Source organism: Antechinus flavipes, chromosome 4 (assembly GCF_016432865.1).
Source record: "Antechinus flavipes isolate AdamAnt ecotype Samford, QLD, Australia chromosome 4, AdamAnt_v2, whole genome shotgun sequence".
In the NCBI taxonomy this organism is placed as follows: Eukaryota; Metazoa; Chordata; class Mammalia; order Dasyuromorphia; family Dasyuridae; genus Antechinus; species Antechinus flavipes.
In genome coordinates this window covers 253,759,343-253,780,553 of record NC_067401.1, presented here as the reverse complement: position 1 = coordinate 253,780,553, position 21,211 = coordinate 253,759,343, and the positions used below count along the sequence as shown (strand labels likewise).

Below are 21,211 nucleotides of genomic sequence, written 5' to 3'. Positions count from 1 at the left end.
GAAACAAATAGAAAAAATGTGCAACTTGTATTTTGCAGAATAAAGACATAACTCAAGACAGTAAAACAAGTGAACTGTGTGTGTGTCTGTGTGTGTTGCATATGTATATAGATATATATATAGAGAGAGAGATTTTTCTGGCACCATAATTAATATGAGCCAACAAAATTTAAACGTGATTCAGGCCACATCCAAAACATTTGCTCTTATATACAAATTTTTAAATTAAATACAACCTGAAGTGTTGTGTTCTTACATACATACATACAAAAGAAAAACTATACAACGCAGAAAGATTTCTTTTAAACCATTACATTTAAATTGAATAGAAGTACCATTTCCAATGAATCAAGTTTTTATGACCCCTTCCAGAAAATCCTTCTCTATCATTTCTTCAATTTTCTGCCTGGCTTTGCTGGAAAACATTTTGTTATTCTCCATTTTAATGTCCTTATTAGGGAAGGAGTTTGGGTAGAGGACAGGGCTCCCTGAGTGTCCCACACATCTGCTTGTGACTTTGCTATTGAAGACTTGGCTGAGCACATTGAAGAAAGGCAGGAGCTGCTCAATATTACGCACAGTGTAGATGGTTAATAACAAATGTCCTGGTTCCCAACCTAATGTTCTCCCTGAGTTGTCTTCCTCTGGGTTTTTCTGTGGAAACAAAAAGGTAACTGTCATTTAATAGATGAAATACACCACATACCTAAATAGTTGCCAACTTCCAATGATCCTCCTTTCCCCTATAGCCACTCTGTTTCAGGCCCTTATTACTGTCAATTGTTGTTCTAGACTCAAAAATTTTGCCAATTCTTAGATATCAAATAAAATATCAAATTATGATCTTGGCATTCAAAGTCAGGTTCATAATCCACTACTTTCCCCATATTATATTATCTTTGCAAAAGCTTTCTTTCCTACTGCTGTTAGAAAATGTATTTTCTAGTTACTTGGAACATTATGTTTCTCTAATATTGTTATACTTTTGCTCTCAATGAAAATAGAATCAAGCTACTTTCTAGAAGTTACTAGGAGTTACTTTCTAGAAATCTAAGAAATTAACAGCTTGTTCTTGGTACATATTCAAAATCCAGAAGCTTTATGGAACCTACATTTTAACAAAGTTATATATGTACCTATAATTCATAACCACAATTTAACCACCATGTATGCAATATCTAAAAGTCAAGACTAAGGATTAATCACCCAAGAAATGGAAATTATCCAGAGTAGATATTGTTTTGTGAAGTGAAAAAAGCTGTTTTTATACTAGAGTCCATGTGGCCAACCCAAATAAAAATGGGTAGGTAGCGTAGAAATCTTTAGTTTGAGATTTCTTAGATATAAGATCCTAAAATTTTAGTAAACATTTCAAGCAGGAAATTGACCTTAGAGATAATCTCAAAACTCAAAAGACAGTATGAACAAAGAATGCCACAGAGATCAGGGAGGAGACAGAAATAGGAACCCCCCCCCAAAAAAAAAACAAAAAACAAAAAACTTAAAACAGTTTAAGTTGTGGGCTTATATGACAAGACAAACTGTGAAATAAAGGAGAAAGAAAAAAAAGGGTTGCCAGATAAGACTGAGACCTAAGAAGGGAAACTGGCCTATGCTTCTATCCCTAAAGACAGGCACGATATTTTAATTTCTGAGGTCAGTTATTATTGGGATGCTTTCTACCTTTTGCCCACAAAGAATGCCTTAATACCACTACTTTTCAAATGGAGAAGATATACAAAACAGCTTTACTACTCTTTTACACTGTTTAAAAAGTATTTTGTAATGGCAATCAGGAGGTTTGAGATGGGTTAAGATTACTGTACACTTTTGAATAGAACAGAAGATGAGTACTCAACATGGTGATGGTCTGAATCACATAGTTGTTGGTTATTTGACTACAGGCAATTTGACAACTTGCAGTTTTTTTCAGTGAAGCCAGAACATCTTTAAAAATGAAAACTACTCACACAATTCTCTCATAAAAATCAACAATTGTTCTGAGAGTCATCTTGCTGTTTTTCAAATCAGTGAATACAAATGTTTAAATATGAGTTCTGGTACTATTGTTGAACCTTCGTTCCCAAACCAAACATCAAATAATAAACATAAGGTGTACAATATCAGAAATTTTGATATGCTTATGCTTATTAATGTTTTTAATGTCTCCTTAATATAGTTTTAAAAAAAAGTTGACTTGAATTATTCAAAAGAATTCTATTCTTACTCAAGTTTCCTCAGTTACCCATAAAAAAATGGAGAAGAACTTAAGGCCCATCTCCCTTTGCTTTCATCAAAATAGCCTACACTTAAGTCTCTGAAGAAAACCTTCCTCCCTGTTTACCTCTCTTGCACTTGTTGAAATCCAGACCTGGGTATGGCTGTGAGTATCTGGTCCTGATGTGGCAGCTTTTGCTGCCATATCACAAGCATCAAAGAGCCACCCTCACCTGATGCTTGGCCATCTCCAATCCCTCCAAAATCACTGTCTTAAAGTTCTCCTCCTTGTCCTGCGGAAGGAAAGAGGAAAACTCACAGCCTTTGATCCAATTCAAAATATTTCTGGCCATGAAGACCTTGTAGTTAGTAATTTAGATAAGATGAGAAGATTCTTTCCACCAAAACAATTTTCTTATTCCTTCAATATGTCTTGGGCAACAGGCTAGCAAGTCATCCCTTAAATTGATCTAATTGCAAGTGTGCCTGAGTACCAAATATATCACACTGATAACTTATTAGCAAGAAAATCTGCTTATATTTCTAGACATGATATCACGAGTAAAGAAATCCTATTAACAATTAAAACTTTCTAAAAGGACATTAAATAGAATGATCTAACTCCTCTCAAACTCAGATCCTCCAATCTTTACATCCTCAATACTTTGAATTGTTCTTTGTGTCCTTACACTTCTGGGGAAAGAACAATTCAAATCTGTAAATGGTGCCTTTTTAGCAGCCACGTTTCCATTTTCATATGGTAGAATGAAGTTTGGAACTGCTGCTTGAAAATGGGGCTCCAGAAGACTAGAAATTTTCTAATCTTCATATGCTGTAAAGTGGAATTCATAACAGTACATTTTTCACAAGTCAATTTATGAAAGAATTTGGGGATTTAGGAAAACACATTTTTTAACATTAAAAAATGACAGTAGGTTTACAGGACACACTGATAAACACTTTATTTCATTGTCTTTTGGCTTTTGAGCCAACGATCATATTTTATTGGCCAAAATCAAATTAAGGCATTTACAACAAAATCACTCAGGTGAATCAAAGAATATATTTTGGAGGAGAAGGGCAATCTTATCTCTTTACAGTATCATACGTCCTTGGAATTGCTGCTCCTGCCCATTTTTTTAAAAATCCCGATCTGTGATTTCATTAATATGGAGAGCAGCTCCCTGGTGAAGAAAGTCTTTCCCCAGTGCAAATTAGCAACAGATCTGCAACTTGGGAGTTTTAAACAATTGCCTGGAGTACTAAAAGGTTCAAGTCCCCATGCAGAGACACAATCAGTACATGCCACATGTGGAGCCAGAAACCTATCAAGTCCTGGTTCTTGAGGCCAGCTCTTACCCGTCCTGATTTTTTATGTCTAAAAATTTTTAATGGCATATGGTTACAAAATATAATTTGGGTCCTATGCTGGATATCTGGGGAATAGCATTACCTTTGTTTTTTCAGTCACTCTTTATTTCAGATATACCACTTTAAGTGTAATTCAACTATTTTAGCAAATAATATGGTTTAAATTATTTAACCATAATAAATAAAATCCTAGCATATACTTCCCACATGAATAATCTAATCTTACTGAAAAAAATCCCATAGAATTTTTATGACATTTGCTTCTGAGAAAACCTTTTCAGTACCCAAATCAATTTCCTAACTCTCTACTCCCACACACCCAGGATATACTTTGAATTTAGTTCACCTCTATAGTTTCTAAACAAAAGACAGTGGTTTTCCTGGCCATTTTTTTTTTTTTAAGATTGCATATTATTTGGTCCTAACTAATATGTTTGTATTTTCCAATATATTTTCATTTTTGGATGGGCAATTTTTAAAGATAACATGAAATGATAAATATATATTCAGTGAACAAAATCAATGCTAATTAAAAAGCTCTTCAAGCTATCTTTTCAAGGTAACGTTACCATATAGATTTGTCTTCATTTTAATGTTTCTGCTTCTGAAAACCCCTTTTCTGTTAATATTTTCATGTAGTATTTTTAGGACACCTTTAATAGATCCACCTTTTTCCCCCCAATATAATTTTTTGCCTATGCTTATTTCATTTTGACACTTTTTTCCCCTTGCAATTTAGCCCGAGTCCTGAACCCCAGTGTTATTTTGATTTCAATAATATGGGTGGAATATTATGGAATTTTTATTTCATCATTTTTAAAGCTTCCTGTTCTTGATCTAATTATACATAAGAATGAACAACAGATTATATCCTACAGATATTAAAATTGTGTGTGCATGTGCACTAATGTAAATAAATGATTCTTTTGCAATTTTATGATGAAATCCAATTTGCTTTCTACAAACTTTAGTTGGCTTTATTCAATTTGTTTAAAAAAAAAATCCCCAAACTAATTTTTTTTTAAATAAAAGTCATCTCTAAACTTATCCTTTATTACCGCTCACTACAAGTTCTAGATAAAGCAAAAACAATAACTAAAATGGGTCTATAGTGATATCCTAAGAGTATTTTAAAATGTGGTTAAAGTCTCATAGGCAAGTTCTAACACAATAATACTTTATTAAAAGACCAATATTCCCCCCTGCCTTTTCGTTAGTAAATCTGGGCTAAGTTTATACATACAAAAGACAGTTTTGTATTTTATCAATGTGGCTTGACTTGGGGAGTGAACAATACTTGATAAAGCACCCAGTTTCTCCTAAAATCTATTAAATAAAGCCATTAATTGCTATTATATTTGTCTGAATACAGGACCACACTTTCTTTCTGTCCCCAAGACCCTTAATCTGATTTGTATATCTGAGAACAATTTAAAATTATTTTTAAGTATTTAGACTCTTAACTCATAGCTGACCCAATAAAATATTTTAATTTATGTAAAGTTACAAAACCCAAAATTAGATCAAGAAAAAGTTACCTTCACCCTTTTCCGGAGGAGTTTTGCTAATCGGACTACATAAGGTTTAAATTCCCGTTGATGTGTACCCTGTCTTCTAACTTCCAAACCAGAATCATCTGAGGCTTCTGGAATGAAGGCCCAGCGATACCTGTTCATAAAAGAAAAATGAAAAAATCAATGTAACAACTCATTAATAACTTTTAAGGCTTACAAAGTATTTTCTCACAATCCCATTTTACAGATTAGGAATAGATTCAATAAATCTAAATGATTCAATAAAATTAAATCATTTGCCTATTGTCTTATGGCAAGTAAGCAATAGAGCTATGATTCAAAAACACACATATCCTGATGCCAAATTCAATTTTCTTTGTACTCCAATGTTTCTTCTTCCCGCCCCAAATTCATTTGACAGGAGTTTTTTGTGTTATGGACTCATCTGGAAATACATAAAAGACATGAGGTCTTTTTCAGAATAATGTTTCTAAATGCACAGGATTACAAAGAAAACCAATTTAATGAAGTAGCTATCAAAATACTTAAAATTGAAAAAAAAAAAAAGTTAAGTTAACAAACCTCAGGTTGTGAATGGTTCAAAGACATATAGTAGGCTCTCTGACTCCCTGGCAAAAAGATCCCCAAAATGATTAGGAAATATATAAAGTGGTTTGTGTATAAATTGTTGGAGAGCAAAGTCTACTATATGGAAATATAGTTTTACTATAATTAAATGTCCCATTAAACTCAGATTACCAAATATACATATTCTTCTTACATTATGAAGCTATTTTAGAAGAATTTATATTCTTTTAAAGAACATCACATTTTTGGCCCTTTATATATAAGAAACTACATAGGGAAGTTTATTTTCCCTAATATAATCACATCAATCTTTTAATACCAACTAACATGCATTGAAGTGTCTACAGAGGTCCAAGGTACTGTGCTAGGTACTAGAGACAGAAAAAAAAAAAGTAAAACATTTCTTGTCCAGAAAGGGCTTACTAATTCTACTGCAGTGAAAGGATGAAAAGATGGAACTTTTCTGGAAGCAAGGAGATTAACAACTTTTTACACATCAAAAAAATCAAGGTTCTATGTGATGATCGCGTATTTAAAATCAGTCGGAATCAGGAATTCAGGTTAAGGGAAAAATCTTCAATCTTTATTGAAGTGAAGAGGTGAAAAAGGATTGCGATAGCAATATGGGCAAGAAAGATTGCGATAGCAATATGGGCAGCTGCGACAGGAAGCCAGCTAGCAGAGGGGAATTGGAGGTGAAGGGCCATCGCAATGGCAATGTGAGCGGCTGTGTCAAGACGCCAGCCAGCAGTCTCTCCTTCCACTTCCCTTTCCACACCCCTGCCTCCACCCACCAAAAATGTCATTTCCTATACAACACATCAAGACTTGCACAAAGAGCGGGCGGGGGCCATTCTTTCTCCAAGCTTATATATTAATAGAGTATGGTCCAATTACTATTTAGCCTCAAGTGCTTGGGACCTCAGTGCATCAACTCTACTCTCAGCCCATTACAGTTCTATAATCAAGATTTTGACTTATGTCAAATACTTTTCAAAAAGTCTTAGAAAATCTTAGGGAAAAAACAAACAGTTCATTCTGCTTTTACTTACATCTGAAACTGAGGAAGATTTTCAGATGGTAATGCCAGAGCCAAATCCAAAAATTTGCAAGCAGAGAGGTAAAGGTTTAACCATCGCTGGCTGTTGTATGAAGTTGAAAAACCATTGCCTCCTGTATATGTGGTCTCCAGACCAGCTACAGATGGTCCTGAAGTTCTAAGTCAGGAAAAGATACATCAACTGTATCATAACTGGTTCTTGGAAAAAGCTTTCATTGGTATTTTGTTTAAAAGAATAGAAAAGATATTCACATCATGTACCAATGCCAACAAAACAATGATGGTATACAGCTACTCTTATTTGACTAGCTTTATCGATAATTGTCATGGTCAAGTGAATTTTGCTGTGCAACTAAAAAGTTTTATTAAATCCTAACAATACAAATTTCTTAAGTGGTTATAGTGACACATGCAAAATGTCGAAGTATAAATTGCAAATAAAGAAAACATGTTCTAGTTTGCTAAATACAGCTTTCTTAGGCAACAAATGTGACATTATAATATTTTATAAATCTAATGCTGGGAGATGGGCCTAAACGTGTCTTTTGGGCCATTTTAAAAAAAAAATCATATAATGATTTTTCCAAGGACATGATCTTATCAATGGGATAGTAAAATTAGTAATGAAGAATTATAATTAAATGTCATGGTTCACTACTTAGAACCAAGCTCATGTACTTCAATTCTTGATGGCATGAATTGTGATTACCCTAGTCATAAAAGTTAGGGAGATCTATATTCACATGTGACTACTGGAACAAGAATTTACATAGCTACATTTATTAAAAGGCCAGAGTTCTGGACTTGTCAAATCAAAGACTTTTGTGTTGTTTGCATTTGTTTAGTAAAACTGAAAGTGACTTAGGGCTAATAAACTGCAAGTAACCACACCTACTTTGAAATATCTTCATCAGCGCTGAGTTCCTGTTCCATCAGTAAAAACACCTGCACCTGAAGACCAAACAAATCAGGTGAAATGTTTTCATTTCATCAAATCCTATTATCAGATAATCATCATGCTTTAGGGCACACATTTCTTAATGTTTGGGATAAATTTCCAAGTTCTTTTTAACTATATTTTATTTTTTCCATGTGAGAAATTGCAAATATTTTGGAGTGTGGAACCACAAACTGATGCTAAAGATGAAAATAGCCTTTCTGCCGATGTCACTGGGGGAAAGTGAATGAACAAAGGAACTAACCTAACATCTCTCACAAGGAAAGAAAAACTATTAGGGGAAATGCAAGGAAATATTTTCAAATGGAGACAGATGAAACTAAAGAACAAATCTAATACATAAAGGGTGATAATGGCTAAGGCATTCTGCTTAAGTATTAAACTTGATGCAGAAATGGACTTCGACATAGTTAAATTCAAAACAGTAATATTGCAGGATGGCTGCAATAAATTCTATGCTGAAAGGCTCAAACCAAAGGCGAAGTATTAACATACAGCTATGGCTGGTCTTTCCATCTCAGCTTTCAAAACCAACAACTTACTAGTTCTGTGATCATAGTTGGCCAAAGTGAGGTAAGGTGCTGGGGAGACATTCTTAAAAGTAACACTCTGAAAAACAGGAAAACTTGAGAGTGAAGAGTGGGCACCTGAGGCAAACGGAGACTTTCTACCAATCTTTCTGGAAGAGAAAAGCAAGACAAAGGATTTCTTATTGTGGGATAATTCTGCTCATTTTTCTCCCCCATCTAATGTAATGTAGTCAGTTGCTATTAAGGGCTTTCTTTGTCAAATGACAAAGACATGTCTATGACTGATTTCTGCTGAAAGAGAAAACCATGACCTGGCTGGAAAGCTCCCTTCTCCAAGGAGATTTCCTCATCTTCACACCTATATTTAGTCCTAAAGCAGGTAACAAACATGTTTTCGGCATAAGCAGCTCAAAAGATGAGGGTAATTTTTCAATTGAGTCAGGAATATGTAAAATATGAATTCCAACATGCAGCTTCTACAAGTAAGCTGGCCCAGTGGAGGTGATAAAGAGGATACAAAGTTGATTATTTTCTAGACAACTGGAGAGTCCAACAAATATATATTTGATGAAAATGGTTTTACAGATAGCATTTCTGCAGAGCTACAAACATTATCATAAACCTCAAAAACACTAGCATCTCTTTATAGCAAAAATTTGACTCTCATATATCACCAAGTTTCAATAAAACCCTAACAGTAAATAAATATACCCTTCATGCAATGCTATTAGAATGTCTCAAGCAATTCTACTTCCCTCCCAATATGTTACCCAAATCTTCTTACTTCATGCTTCATGACAACAACTGTTGTCTTGTATATAAAGTTGATTTCACATAGATTTTTATCCTGGGGAAATTTTTCTGTAAGGAATAATAAATTACAAAAAGCATAAGAGAAAAATAACAGTTTTCCACTAATTACCTTGTATATCTGGAAGGTATTTCTGATACTGGTCTATTTCACTGCTAAAAATAGCAAATGCTAATCGTTTTAAGAGCATGGCTCTCTGTTCTAACTCCACATCCCTGTTGGCAAAGAGATTGAGTGAGCTGCTTTGAGCCACAGCTACTCGTGCTGAAAAAGAAAACATGCATAAACATTAAACAGAAACAAGAATGCAGATGCTCTAGATTACCTAGCAATGTATAAGATGGTAGCAACAGTGTGCAGGAAGAAGATACAAAATTCAGAAAAAACAAGTAGACAAAGATCTACAAAAAATAGTAAATAATCCAAAAGTATAGGATGCACAAAGATAAAAGTAGGAACCTCAAATAAAGAAAGGAAAATGATTTATCAGGAGGGGGAAATGGTGGATAAAATTAATTAATGCTCCTAGCAATACTATGGATTTTGCAATGCTCTTTAGATGATTTCCAAAGGCCTGAGATCTATAGGATAAGGATTTCAATTCTCACTTTGCAGATGGGGAGCTTACGACTAGTCCAAAATTCTCTTGATTCCTAGTTAGAAATCTTTTCATTGGTTGCTCTCGATGAAAAATTAGGACAAAAACATTTAATTAACTATTAACATTCACACAGCTTTTAAATTTCTTCAAAGCATTATACATATGTGATCTGACTTAAGAATAACTACACTCTCTATGAAGTAAGCACTATAGTTATTATCCCCTTTTTATAGGTGAGGAAATTTAGACTGAGAAATTAAAGAGTGTTTCACTCTCCCACAGTTTAATAAATATCAGAGGTTAATTCAAATCCCACTTAACCCACTACTCCATGATACTTCTTCAAAACAGCAAATGATAACTGTTTTAAGATAGTGCAGTGGAGAGAGTTCTGGACTTGGAGTCACAAAAATGTCAATTTAAATCCAGCTTTAGATACCAGCTGTCTGCCCTTAATCTTAACCTGTTTCCTTTTTTGTAAAATTAGAATGATGATAGTAATAGCATCAACTTGCAGGAGTACTATAAGGATTAAATAAAATAATACATGTAAATTGCTTTGCAAACTTTTAAAATGCTATGTAAATATTAGCTATTGTAATCTGGCTTCACTTTTCTACTGGCAAAGAGACTGAGTGAAGTGCTTTAAACCATAGCTTATTGTGGTCTGCAGGCATTTCGGTGTGTACCCATGTAGGCCGGCTACTGGATAATCTTTACTTCATTCAATTTGGTGTTTTCCAGAACAGAGGAGTGAACAGTGAGGACTGTGCACATGCAGGAAGGATATTACTCTGTTAGTCTATAATACTTACTCATTAAATCTCTAAATGTTGTTTTATCGTGTGTCATCAAGTTGTCCATAATTGCTCTCCAACTAAAAGAGAAAAGGGTTATAATGTGTAAGAAAATAAAAGACATTTTAGGGGGTTTCAATGAAATTTCTGATTTATTGGATTTGGGCTGACAATTTAGGAGCCAAAACATCTGGTATAGATAAAGCCCCAGCAAAGTTGATAAAAGGAAGGTTTACTTACTGATTGACACAAGAGGCATCCATTTGGAAGAAACTGGGATCCATAAAGAGATCAAATGCTTCTTTTTTCCATGCTCTCCGTGTATACTGATACCCACTAAGACTGCTAAGTAGCTGAACACAGGCCCGATAACTGGGTGCATTATGGGCACTTGAAAGGGGGAAAAAATCAATTTACTATGCAAGTTGTAGTTTAGTTACTGCATTTAGTTACAATTATAGTCACAAATAGTTAAAAAATATGAAATGAAAACTATCTCAATGCAAAAGAATGACTAAATCTAGTTGCTACCATATCTCATGGTAAAGGAAAAGGAAGGGGGAAAGAATAAGCATGTATTAAGTGCCTACTATGTGCTGGGGACTGTGCTATACACACAATAAGTCTTACAATAAGCATGGTAGGTGGGTGCTGTAATTATCTCCACTTTACAGTTGAGAAAACTGAGGCAGAAGTTAAGTGATTGGCCCAGGGACAGAACTAGTAAGAGTAAAAAAATGTCTTTGAAGTCAGGTCTTCTTGACACCAGGCCAAGAACTATTATCCATTGTGCTACCAAGTTGTTTTAGATAATAAAAATAATAGCATCAATGTCCATAATTTAATGAACAAAGCAAAAGTGGCCATAAAGAAACAACTTGTTTCCATTTTCTCAAAAGAAATTTTAAGATTTTTATGCCATATATCTAAAGAATAATAGTACCTGTGATTTCGGAGGTAGGGCACAACATAATGCATAATATTTACTAGTAACGGAATGACTCTTTCTTTTTCATCACTGTAGAATACCATATCCAGAAGATGAGCAAGAACCTACAAAGCATAACAATCAAAAAAATGTGATCTTATGAGCTGAAACAATACTGTCAAAATAGGCTATATTATATTAGGCTTAAAAGAAACCTGGAATTCTTAAGAATTCCTACCAATAACTTAAAAGTTCATTAGTTAAATAGGACTCCTACCTATTCCCTACTCCCTCCCAAAGGAAAAAAAAGGACTTTAACATATATTATTTTCTTTTTTACTTATCATAACTTTGTGACAACCATTCCTGAGATATTGGCAAACAAAAGCTTAGAAATGTTAAATGAGCCTACCAAATCAGTAGGCTCAAAAAACAAGCTTTTTTAAAAAGTAGGGCCATGCCACTACTTCTCTTACACTGTGTAATGTAAATAGTAACATTTAAAAAAATTTTATTTACTAAAGAATACAATAAACATAGTTTAATTAAGTGAAGATACTATTTAAGAAGCTAAATAAAAATTATAATTTAAAAATTTATTTAATAATCCTATTTATTGAAAAAAGTGCAAAATGTTTTTTTAAAGTAAGACATTAAGTAACAGGAGCCTTCTTTATCGTCAGCACTAATGACAGCACCTTAAAAGTCATACAGGATTAAATTCAATACAGAAAAATTACCTCAGAAAGTAATGTCAGGGCATGAACACTATACACCGAAGGAGTTATATTTGATGTTTCCATAGCAGGTGACAACATATCTAAATAAAACAAAAGGCAAGCATAATAATAATATATTCATTCAAAACAGAAGTCACAAGGATGACTATGGAAGCAAAGCTATCTTAGTCTACTTACTGAATTCTTAAAAAAAATATATATCAATATGACTCCAAATAGAAACTAAATTTGTTTTAGGGTAATACCTTCCACGTCAGATTCCAGATTGGTGCCATCTACCATAATTTTGGGGGAAGCTTTAACCTCCAAATTTCGACGTAACCATGTAGTCTGCTCCAAAGAAGAGCCAGCAATTGCACCGATTGCATCAACTATTTTATGAGTAACATCCTAAAGAAATAAATACAAATAAACTTGGAAAAAAGACAATTAATGTCCTTACATCTAATTACACAAGCTTTTTGTGTTCAAATTTTTGATGTAAAAAACTGTTTTAATACTAGCCCACAGTATCATATATTCATAGTATATAATTTTGGTTTTCATGGCATTTAAGAGTTAAAAAAAAGACTTTGATAGGTGAGCATAGTACCATAATAAAACTAAGGGAAACTAAGGAAAACTAAAGGCTGGAGAAATTAAATTATTTGCCTAAGATCCTAGAGATATTAACAGGTAATCAGGAGCAGGTCTCCTAACTTGCCATTCAGGTTTCTTTCCCCCCCTTTACTTTTTATTCAACTGCATTTAATAGAAGTGATTTGGAAAAAAAAATTAACAAAGTGTAATCAGACATAATACTTTACCTGAAGGTCTCTTTGGTCTTTTTTATTTTCCAAATTAGGATTTTTCATAATGAATTCATTGAGAACTCTAAAAATATGCCAGACAGAAAAAGACTATATTAAAGAAAAACAGGATAAAACTGAATTCCCCTGATATATGAACTAATGCAAAATGAAATAAGCAAAACCAAGAAAAAAATATTCACAACTACAACACTATAAATCAAAAGAAAAAACTTGAAATGGAAGGTTGTGTAATAGTGACCAAGTTCCCGGCCTCAAAGAAGAGAAATATAGCTTCATTTTTTTTGCAGAGACAGAGGCCTGTGGGTATATAACAAAACATGCAGTCACACTGATGTGGTTAGTTTTGTTTAGTTTTATAGGACATTTAATCAGATATGCCCCCCCCCTTTTTTTTTTTTTTTAATTCTCTGTTACAAAGAATGGCTTGGGTAATGAGGGTGGGGAGGAAACCTTCCCGGAATAAAGCTGGTCATTTTTCATTACCCTTGTTCAACAAGGAAACAAAAGGTCCAAGACTTTTGTCAGTTTATCTGTCCAGTTAGCTCATTCTGGAAGAAACTAGTTTGCTTAATTTAATTTCTAATTACTACCCCCCAATACTCATAAAATATCCTATGATGAGGAAAAGGGAGGATATAATAGTTTCATACTGACCACTCAGAAATAAGTATATTAAATGTGTACATCATCTTTATTAAGAGAAAATATTTTCAGTAAAACTGCTTACCCAAGGATAAGAAACTGCCCTGGAGCTGGGAGGCTCAGCTGTATGGAATCTTTTAGAAGAATCAGCAATGATGTCCAGCTATCCACTAAACTGGGTACTGGAATCCTATAAATCAAGTATAGCTTTATAAATAAAGTCACACCAAATTTTAATCTTGTTCCCATTATTTCTGTGACAAGCTTATTAACTACTTCCTCTGAAAAATCCCCTGATTTTTTTCTAAACATGGGTCCAATTCAGATCTCTTAAAAACAATATATTCTCTATTATCATAAAAAAATTTTGAAATATCTAATCTGAAAATTTCTAGGAGTTTTAGAATGTCTTGCTATGGAACTCAGAATAATAAATTTTATTAATCATTTGAACTTCCAAAGTAAATTCAAATTATACATCTCAATTTAGTCATTTGATATCACATTCACCTATTTTCTACCCTAATCTTTCCATTTCCCTTTTATATTAGCTTCTTCACCTATAAGTCGCCACATCAGCATAGGGAAGGTTGACTGTCTATCCAGAATACCCTTCTCTCACCTGCAAAGAAATTAAGATTATCTTTGTTTAAGCTTTACCTTAAACTTACCTTCTTATTATATATGTTCATATCTTAAGAAGTCTTTAATCTATATTGTATTTATTAAAATTTACACATAACTTTACAGTTAATATGCTTTATAAGAGATTATAAAAAATAACAAGGGATAGTTAGGAAGATTTATTGTAGTAAAGATCTTGGAAGTATTTCACACACAAGTATAGGTTATGAACCTTTCCTCATCATCAATAAAAACAAAAGTAGAATTACTACAATTTAGATGGATCAGTTACAGAAAATGAATGGAAACATTTCTTCCCAATAGCTATCTGACCAGTAATCCCAATATTGTAACAGAACGTTAGTACTACTTTAGTAGTGATTCAGGTCTTTCATTTTTTGCAAAAATTTCAGTTTTCCCAAAGTCTTCTCTCTTATACCCAATTCAGTCTTTCATGTAATTGGACTTGATTATGAAAGTTATGAGTAACAGGAAAAGCAGTAGAGAGTTGGAAAGCAATGAACAACAAAGATTCAAATTTCCCTTCTCTTATTTCTCTGCTGGTAAAGCAGTAAGAAAAAGATCGTCTTACCTTTGAATGTAAGCATAAAAAAACTGTAGCATGCAGACTTCCAAAGAAAGATGTTTCTGAAAACAGAAGAAATCTGTTTCACTCTAAAGAAAGGCACTGCCTTTGTCTTTTCATTAATAAACTGTAGCACTTATCACACTGTCTTCAGTTTTAAGAAAAATTAGGGAGTGAATTATTTTTCTCCTTTATTTTATTTAAATGTTTTATTACATTTTCTTTTTAGTTTTTAGCTTTCCCTCTTGTTCCAAAAAACATAAACATCTCTAGTACTAAGTACTGGATATATATATATGTATAGAAAGACGGACGTGACATAGATAGTGTGGAAGGGAGTTTTCATTCTAAAAGAATTTTCTAACTCACATTTCTTTCTGTAGTACTTTAAGCCTTGCATCAAGGTTTGGTCAGTGCCAAGAAGCTTGATGGAATGGAAAGAATATATGATTTATTGTCACTTGATTCAAATCCTGGGCTAATCACCCACCATCTCTGTGAGCTTAAGTGGTCACTGAAACTTCTTTGGGCCTATTTCCTTATCTATAAAAATTAGGCTAGATAACCTCTAAAGTCTCTGCTGGTTCATCTTCTATGATACTAGTAGGCAATTAAGATAACTTTTCCCCCAACAAGTATTCCTTATAAAGCTCTGGACAATCTTCATTTCCTAAAAGAAGGAGATCACGAATGAAATGCATTCAAGAAAAGTAGCAGAAGATGAGAGAAATGGAAAGAGCTTACTGTGTGTCAGGCACTATGCTAAATACATTACATTTATTATCTCACTTGATTATCATGATAAGCCTGAAAAGTATATGTTATTTTTATCCCCATTTTACAGAATGGGGAAACTGAGGCAAAGAGGGTTTAAGCAACTTGTCCAGGGTCACACAGTTAATAAGTGTCTGAAATTACATTTGAACTCAAATCCTTGACTCTTAGTATGGGACTGTAGTGTGGTACCGATTCGCTGCCCTGTTCAAAGCAAAACAGTTATACAAAAAAAAAATTCCTGTAACAAATATGAACAGTTGAGCAAAATTCCTCCAATGACTGTAAACAAACACATGTGTATCTCATTTTGTATTCTAACTCGATCACCTCTCTATCATAGATGGCATGTTTCAGCATCAGTTTTTTTGGAATCATGATGGATCACTGTAGCAATAATAGTTCTTAAGACTTTTAGAGTTGTTTTTTGTAGTATCATTATTATTGTATATCTATTTTCCTGCTTCTGATCATTACATTATTCATTAGTTCATAAAGATCCTCAAAACTGTTCATTTTTACAATACTGATGTTCTAACGTGAATTGTTCTTCAGGATCTATTTACTCGACTTTGCATCAGTATGTAAGTTCTTTGATTTCTTTTCAAAATCATCTGTTATCTTTTCTTACAGCACAAAGAATAGTAATCTTTAACATTCCTGCAATATAACTTATTCATACATTCCTCAAATGATAGACAACCCTTTAATATCCAGAGTTTTTATTTTTATTTTTATTCTTTGTCACCACAGAAATAGAGCTGCTATAAATATTTTTGTACATAATTTTTTTTCTTTTATTGATCTCTTTTGGGTGCAGGCCTGGCAGTGGTAAACTGTGTAATAGGGCATATACTATTTAGGAATCTTTTGTGTATAGTATCAAATTGTTTTCCAGAATGGTTATACCAATATATAGGTTCACTAACAATGCACCAATGTGACTGGTTTCCAAACTGCCCTCCAACATTTACCAATTTCTCTTGTCATCTTTGCCTCACTTATGTATGTGAGATGGAATCTCAGAATTGCTTTAATTGGCATTTCTCCAAATTAGTCATGACTTAGAGTACTTTTTCACATGGCTATGAATAGTCTGGTTTTCATCCCTTGAGAACTGACTAATAACCAGAGAAATTTGCAGCAAAGATTATTTCCTCAGCTATTTCTCTCTTAATGATAGTTTTATTATATTTGTTTATGAAAAAAACTTGAAATCCTTTGTAATCTAAAGTATAATCTTTTCAGTAATCTTTTGTGTTCTTTGATCATGAATATTTTGTTTATTTGCAGATATAACAGACAACTTTAACTTCTCAAATTTGTTTATAACTTTTTATATCTAGGTCATATAATTCACTTGAAATTTTTCTTGATATAAGATGTGAGGTGTTGGTCTAAATAGCATTTCTCCCATCATGAGCTCCTAGTTTTTGTCAAGTTCATATAACTATATTTGAGGTGTTAGTGTTTAAATAATACTAGGGTAATAAGATATATTTGCTTAAGTATAGATAAAGTTCTTTTTTTAACCAATATCAAATTATTTTTTAAAAATCATTGCTTTTTAAATGTTATTTTAAGATGTGGCATTGCTACGTCCTCTTCATTCCCATGTATTTTCATGATTTCTCTTGAGGTCCTTGATCTATCCCTTCTCCTTATGAATTGTGTTATTATATGCTCTAGTTCTATGAGGTAGTCCTTTGCTAGTAGTTTGAAGGGTGTGGCATCGAATAACAAAATTGATTTCAGTAGTATTGTAAATTTTTTTTGAGGGCAGCAAATTAGCTAATAGTTTATTTATTTCATTGGGGTTTCCCCCCACCAACAGTCTTTAATTGGTTAATTCAATGTTTTTGTTGTTTTCAATTCTACTGATTCATTTAATTTTTAGACTTTTTATTTTGGCATTTAATTACATATTACTTTCCTGTCTTCTTCCTATAGTCTATTTTTAGCGTGTCAGAAAATATTAACACTAAGTCTAATTAGAAAAATATTTCCATGGCTATTTATTTACCATACTCTCTTGGTTTATAAAACACATCCACTCCAAAAAGCTTCCAAAAGATTTCAAACAATAACATGCTGATACTCTTGATCAGTAACTTCAATTTAACTCATGTTAAAATTACGTTATTGAATTTATCTATCTATTTAAATTTAAAACCAGCTAGAAGAATAGCTTGCTAATATAAATTAAACATAACAAATTAAAGGTCATAGAAAGATATGAAAATAACTTCTGAGGCACTAAAAGATATTTTAGTAAGACGATCGATAATTTTTTAAAATTCCTTTCCTCTAGCATGGGCAACCTCTTCTCTTTTAGTCAAAACTATTCTTGCCAAGTGTTTCCTGCTATTGCTAAAAAGTTACAAGGATCTATTTGGCTCAAAAACAGTTAAGAGTGTCATATGAATTCATAGTTTGAGTCTTTAGATGAAAAACTTAAGAAAAAGATAACAAGAGAAAAATAAAATAGGTTTCTTAGGTTCACTGTCTTCATTTCTTCAGGTCTGCAGCTGAATTTTCTTTGGTTTGACCAGATTTATATAGATTTGTTCATTTTCTAAGTTTCATTTATTTACCCTCATGTAAAGGTTGGTTTCAGTTAAGACAGGAGGTTGAGTTTCAAGGGCAAATGGCAGCAAGGCATTGTCTACACTTTTGCCTTCCTCTGCCCCATCACATAGTACCTGATGATTATCTTAAAAAGGTTATAAATTCCCTGAGCATAGAGACTATGTTGTTTTTCATCTCATAATTAAGTTCCCACCATAGTACCTCACATTTTTCTTTCTGACTCTTAAGACCAGTGTTCTTTTAGTTACACTATTAGTTATTAAAGAAAATACTGTTTAGCACAGAAACTTTAACTACCAATAGCAGTGGTCTTTAAGTTTTTTTGACTGTATATGTGTATCAGGAATAAATTTTTAAGCATCACCTCCAGTATGTATAAAATAATGTATTTATAAGTTTTTTATATATGCATATATATTACTTATACTGATTTTGTACATTATAAAACATAAAAATTAGTAAGCATTTATTAAGAATCAACAATATGTTAAGCACTGGGCTAAATGCTGCAGGTACAAAAGAGGGAAAAGCCAGTCTTTGCCCATAAGGAGTTCACAATGTAATGGAAAATGATGAGAAAAAGATGAAATAAGATCAACAGGAAGCCACTAAAGTAGGCGACTAATATAAATAGATTGAGCTTTAAGAAAAGTCTTTTGGCAAGTGTATGAAAGATATATTGCAGAAATCTGAGGCAGGGAGTACGATTAGAAGCCTATTTCCATAATACAGGCAAGAGGAGATAAGGACTTGCACTAGGAATGGTGACTGTGATTAGAGAGAAGGGAATAGAAGTGGGAGGTGTTGTTTAGGTAGAAATGAAATATTTTGGCAACAGATTGGATATATTGGGTAAGGGAGAGAAAGCAGTCATAGATGACACCAAGGTTGTGAATCTGAGTGATCAAAAAAACGATTTGGACAGACGAAATGGAGAAGTTCAGAAGCAAGAGAGGTCTGGAAAGAGGTTGATCTCACATAATGAGATTTTTGATGCAAATTGCTCATTCTATATGACTTATTCCATGCTACTCAAAATAAAAGGAGAGGAGCCAGAGTTGTCACTCAGTTACATCTTGGCACACAAAGCTAGCCTCCAAAGGGCAACTGCTACAGCAACAAGTTAATCTGGTGAGTTGTAGGAAGACAGATTTTCCAAATAGCACTCGGACAACTCCTTCTATGGATGCCTAGGTAGCTATTAAGGATTAAATGTTCTGAAGGGCAAATGCCCAGCTCAACAATGGAAGGTTAGGGAGCTTCTTACAGCAAAGGTAAGTAATCCTTATAGTAGGAGAAAATTGGAGATAAACCCTGTGAATAGTTATCATAAGGAGGTGGGATATAACTCACCTTCCCACACTCAAAATGATCACATATTCCTTGGAAGTAGCTAGGCCTACTTTGGAGACCACTGTTCTACAGCATTTCTGAAAGAGAACTAACACCACAAAGCATCATTTTTCATACCTTATCCTTGACAATGGCTGGTGGCTGCTTCAAAACTTCCTTTACTGTTTGAATAACAGTTTCAGTTCTCATGACACTAATTGAGCGGACCAGTTCAACTAGCAAAAGCTGTTCTTCACTGGCTGCAGGAATAACCTGAAGAGGATGATGTGACATTAGTTTTAGATTATGAACTGTCTGAAATCAGAGATTCTCCCCCACAGACTATTCCGAGAGCATTGGAATAGTACAGGGGGTGTTTAATGCATTGCAACTATTGAATCAATCTGGCCTTATCTAGGCAAGCATGCTTACCCATACTATTCAGTCCCTTATTCTCTTCTTCAACCCCTCTACCTCCTTACAAAACTCCTAATTTCCTCTTAACTGTGCAAAGATGACAAACTCTCAACTGGCTTTCCTACTTCCAGTTTCTTCCAATTAGAAAACACTTCCACTTTAATTTTTTTATACTATACTTATGTGTGTACATGTGGCAATCTCCCATCAATATGTAAACACCTTGAGAGCAAGATAAGCTTTGTTTTGTTTGTATTTTTGCATTTCCAGTTCCCAGAAGGGTGCCTAGTAAACAGTAAATGTTTGTTGATATCAATTGAATACTGTCCAATTTTAGTTCTATTACATTCTCATCAGATGTAGAAAGATGCCATCACAAACAGAAAAAATTTACTATAAATTTGTTCTTAAGTTTTTTTTAGGAATCAGTATATGTTATATATGAAATCAGTAGAAAATAGTAAACCACATGTTTGGATATGTGATCTTTAACAGTTTTAACACTCCCACTTAATATATATACTGTAGTCAAAAGAAATAGGCTAATTATGATAGGCTCTCTCTCAAGACACTTCAATAAAAAGGAAGGAAAAAAAACCCTAGTTCTCAGAAAATGAATGGAAGACTTTATTAACACACTTTTTTTCCATACATTGACCAATTCAGAGCCATATTTAGATACAAAACCAAAATAGTTTCCATAACAATGCAGAGGCCAGTTATATCCGATATATTTATTACAATTATATTCAAGCAATCAGCTTAGTAAAATAAACCAATGTCCCCAAATTCCTATCATTATTGTTTTCTTTAACATTAAATTACTCTAGAATTTAAAAAAAATTAAAGATGATTTAACTATATTCAGTAGCTGCACCATACTTAAATTTGATCGAAAAATAAGATGAAATCTCAATAGATGCAGGAAAAACTTTTGACAAAATATACCACCCAATCCTACTGAAAAAACTAGAAAGCATAGGAATAAATGGGAGTTGTCCTTAAAATAATAAGCAGTATTTACATAAAATCATCAGCAAGCAATATCTGTAATGGGGAGAACCTAATCAAAGATCAGGGATGAAACAAGGATGTTCATTATCATTCAATATTGTCCTATAAATGTTGGCTCTAGCAATAAAAAAAAAAAAGAAAAAGAAATTAAAGAAATTAAAATAGGCAATGAGATAAAACAATCTCTCTTTGCAAATTCTATTAAGATATACTTAGAGAATCCCAGACAATCATTTAAAAACATACTTGAAACAATTAACAGCTCTAGCAAAGGTGCAGGATATACAATAATCCCAAACAAACCAT

At 33.2% G+C, this 21,211-nt stretch overlaps 1 protein-coding gene across 1 annotated transcript in view; it reads right to left on the bottom strand.

Annotated features, from left to right (window-relative positions):
- Positions 1–8: 8 nt before the first annotated feature.
- DOP1A (DOP1 leucine zipper like protein A) overlaps positions 9–21,211 on the bottom strand; it is a 99,738-nt gene continuing 78,535 nt past the window's right edge. The window contains exons 24-39 of the mRNA XM_051997326.1: positions 19,613–19,747; positions 14,786–14,841; positions 13,655–13,759; positions 12,922–12,988; positions 12,361–12,505; positions 12,116–12,195; positions 11,391–11,500; positions 10,688–10,837; positions 10,466–10,527; positions 9,161–9,313; positions 8,251–8,387; positions 7,646–7,701; positions 6,743–6,907; positions 5,127–5,256; positions 2,451–2,510; positions 9–654 (exon numbers count right to left, since the gene is read on the bottom strand). Coding sequence (XP_051853286.1) covers positions 349–654; positions 2,451–2,510; positions 5,127–5,256; positions 6,743–6,907; positions 7,646–7,701; positions 8,251–8,387; positions 9,161–9,313; positions 10,466–10,527; positions 10,688–10,837; positions 11,391–11,500; positions 12,116–12,195; positions 12,361–12,505; positions 12,922–12,988; positions 13,655–13,759; positions 14,786–14,841; positions 19,613–19,747 — 1,917 coding nt within the window. The 3' untranslated portion in view covers positions 9–348. The remainder of the gene's footprint in view (positions 655–2,450; positions 2,511–5,126; positions 5,257–6,742; positions 6,908–7,645; positions 7,702–8,250; positions 8,388–9,160; positions 9,314–10,465; positions 10,528–10,687; positions 10,838–11,390; positions 11,501–12,115; positions 12,196–12,360; positions 12,506–12,921; positions 12,989–13,654; positions 13,760–14,785; positions 14,842–19,612; positions 19,748–21,211) is intronic.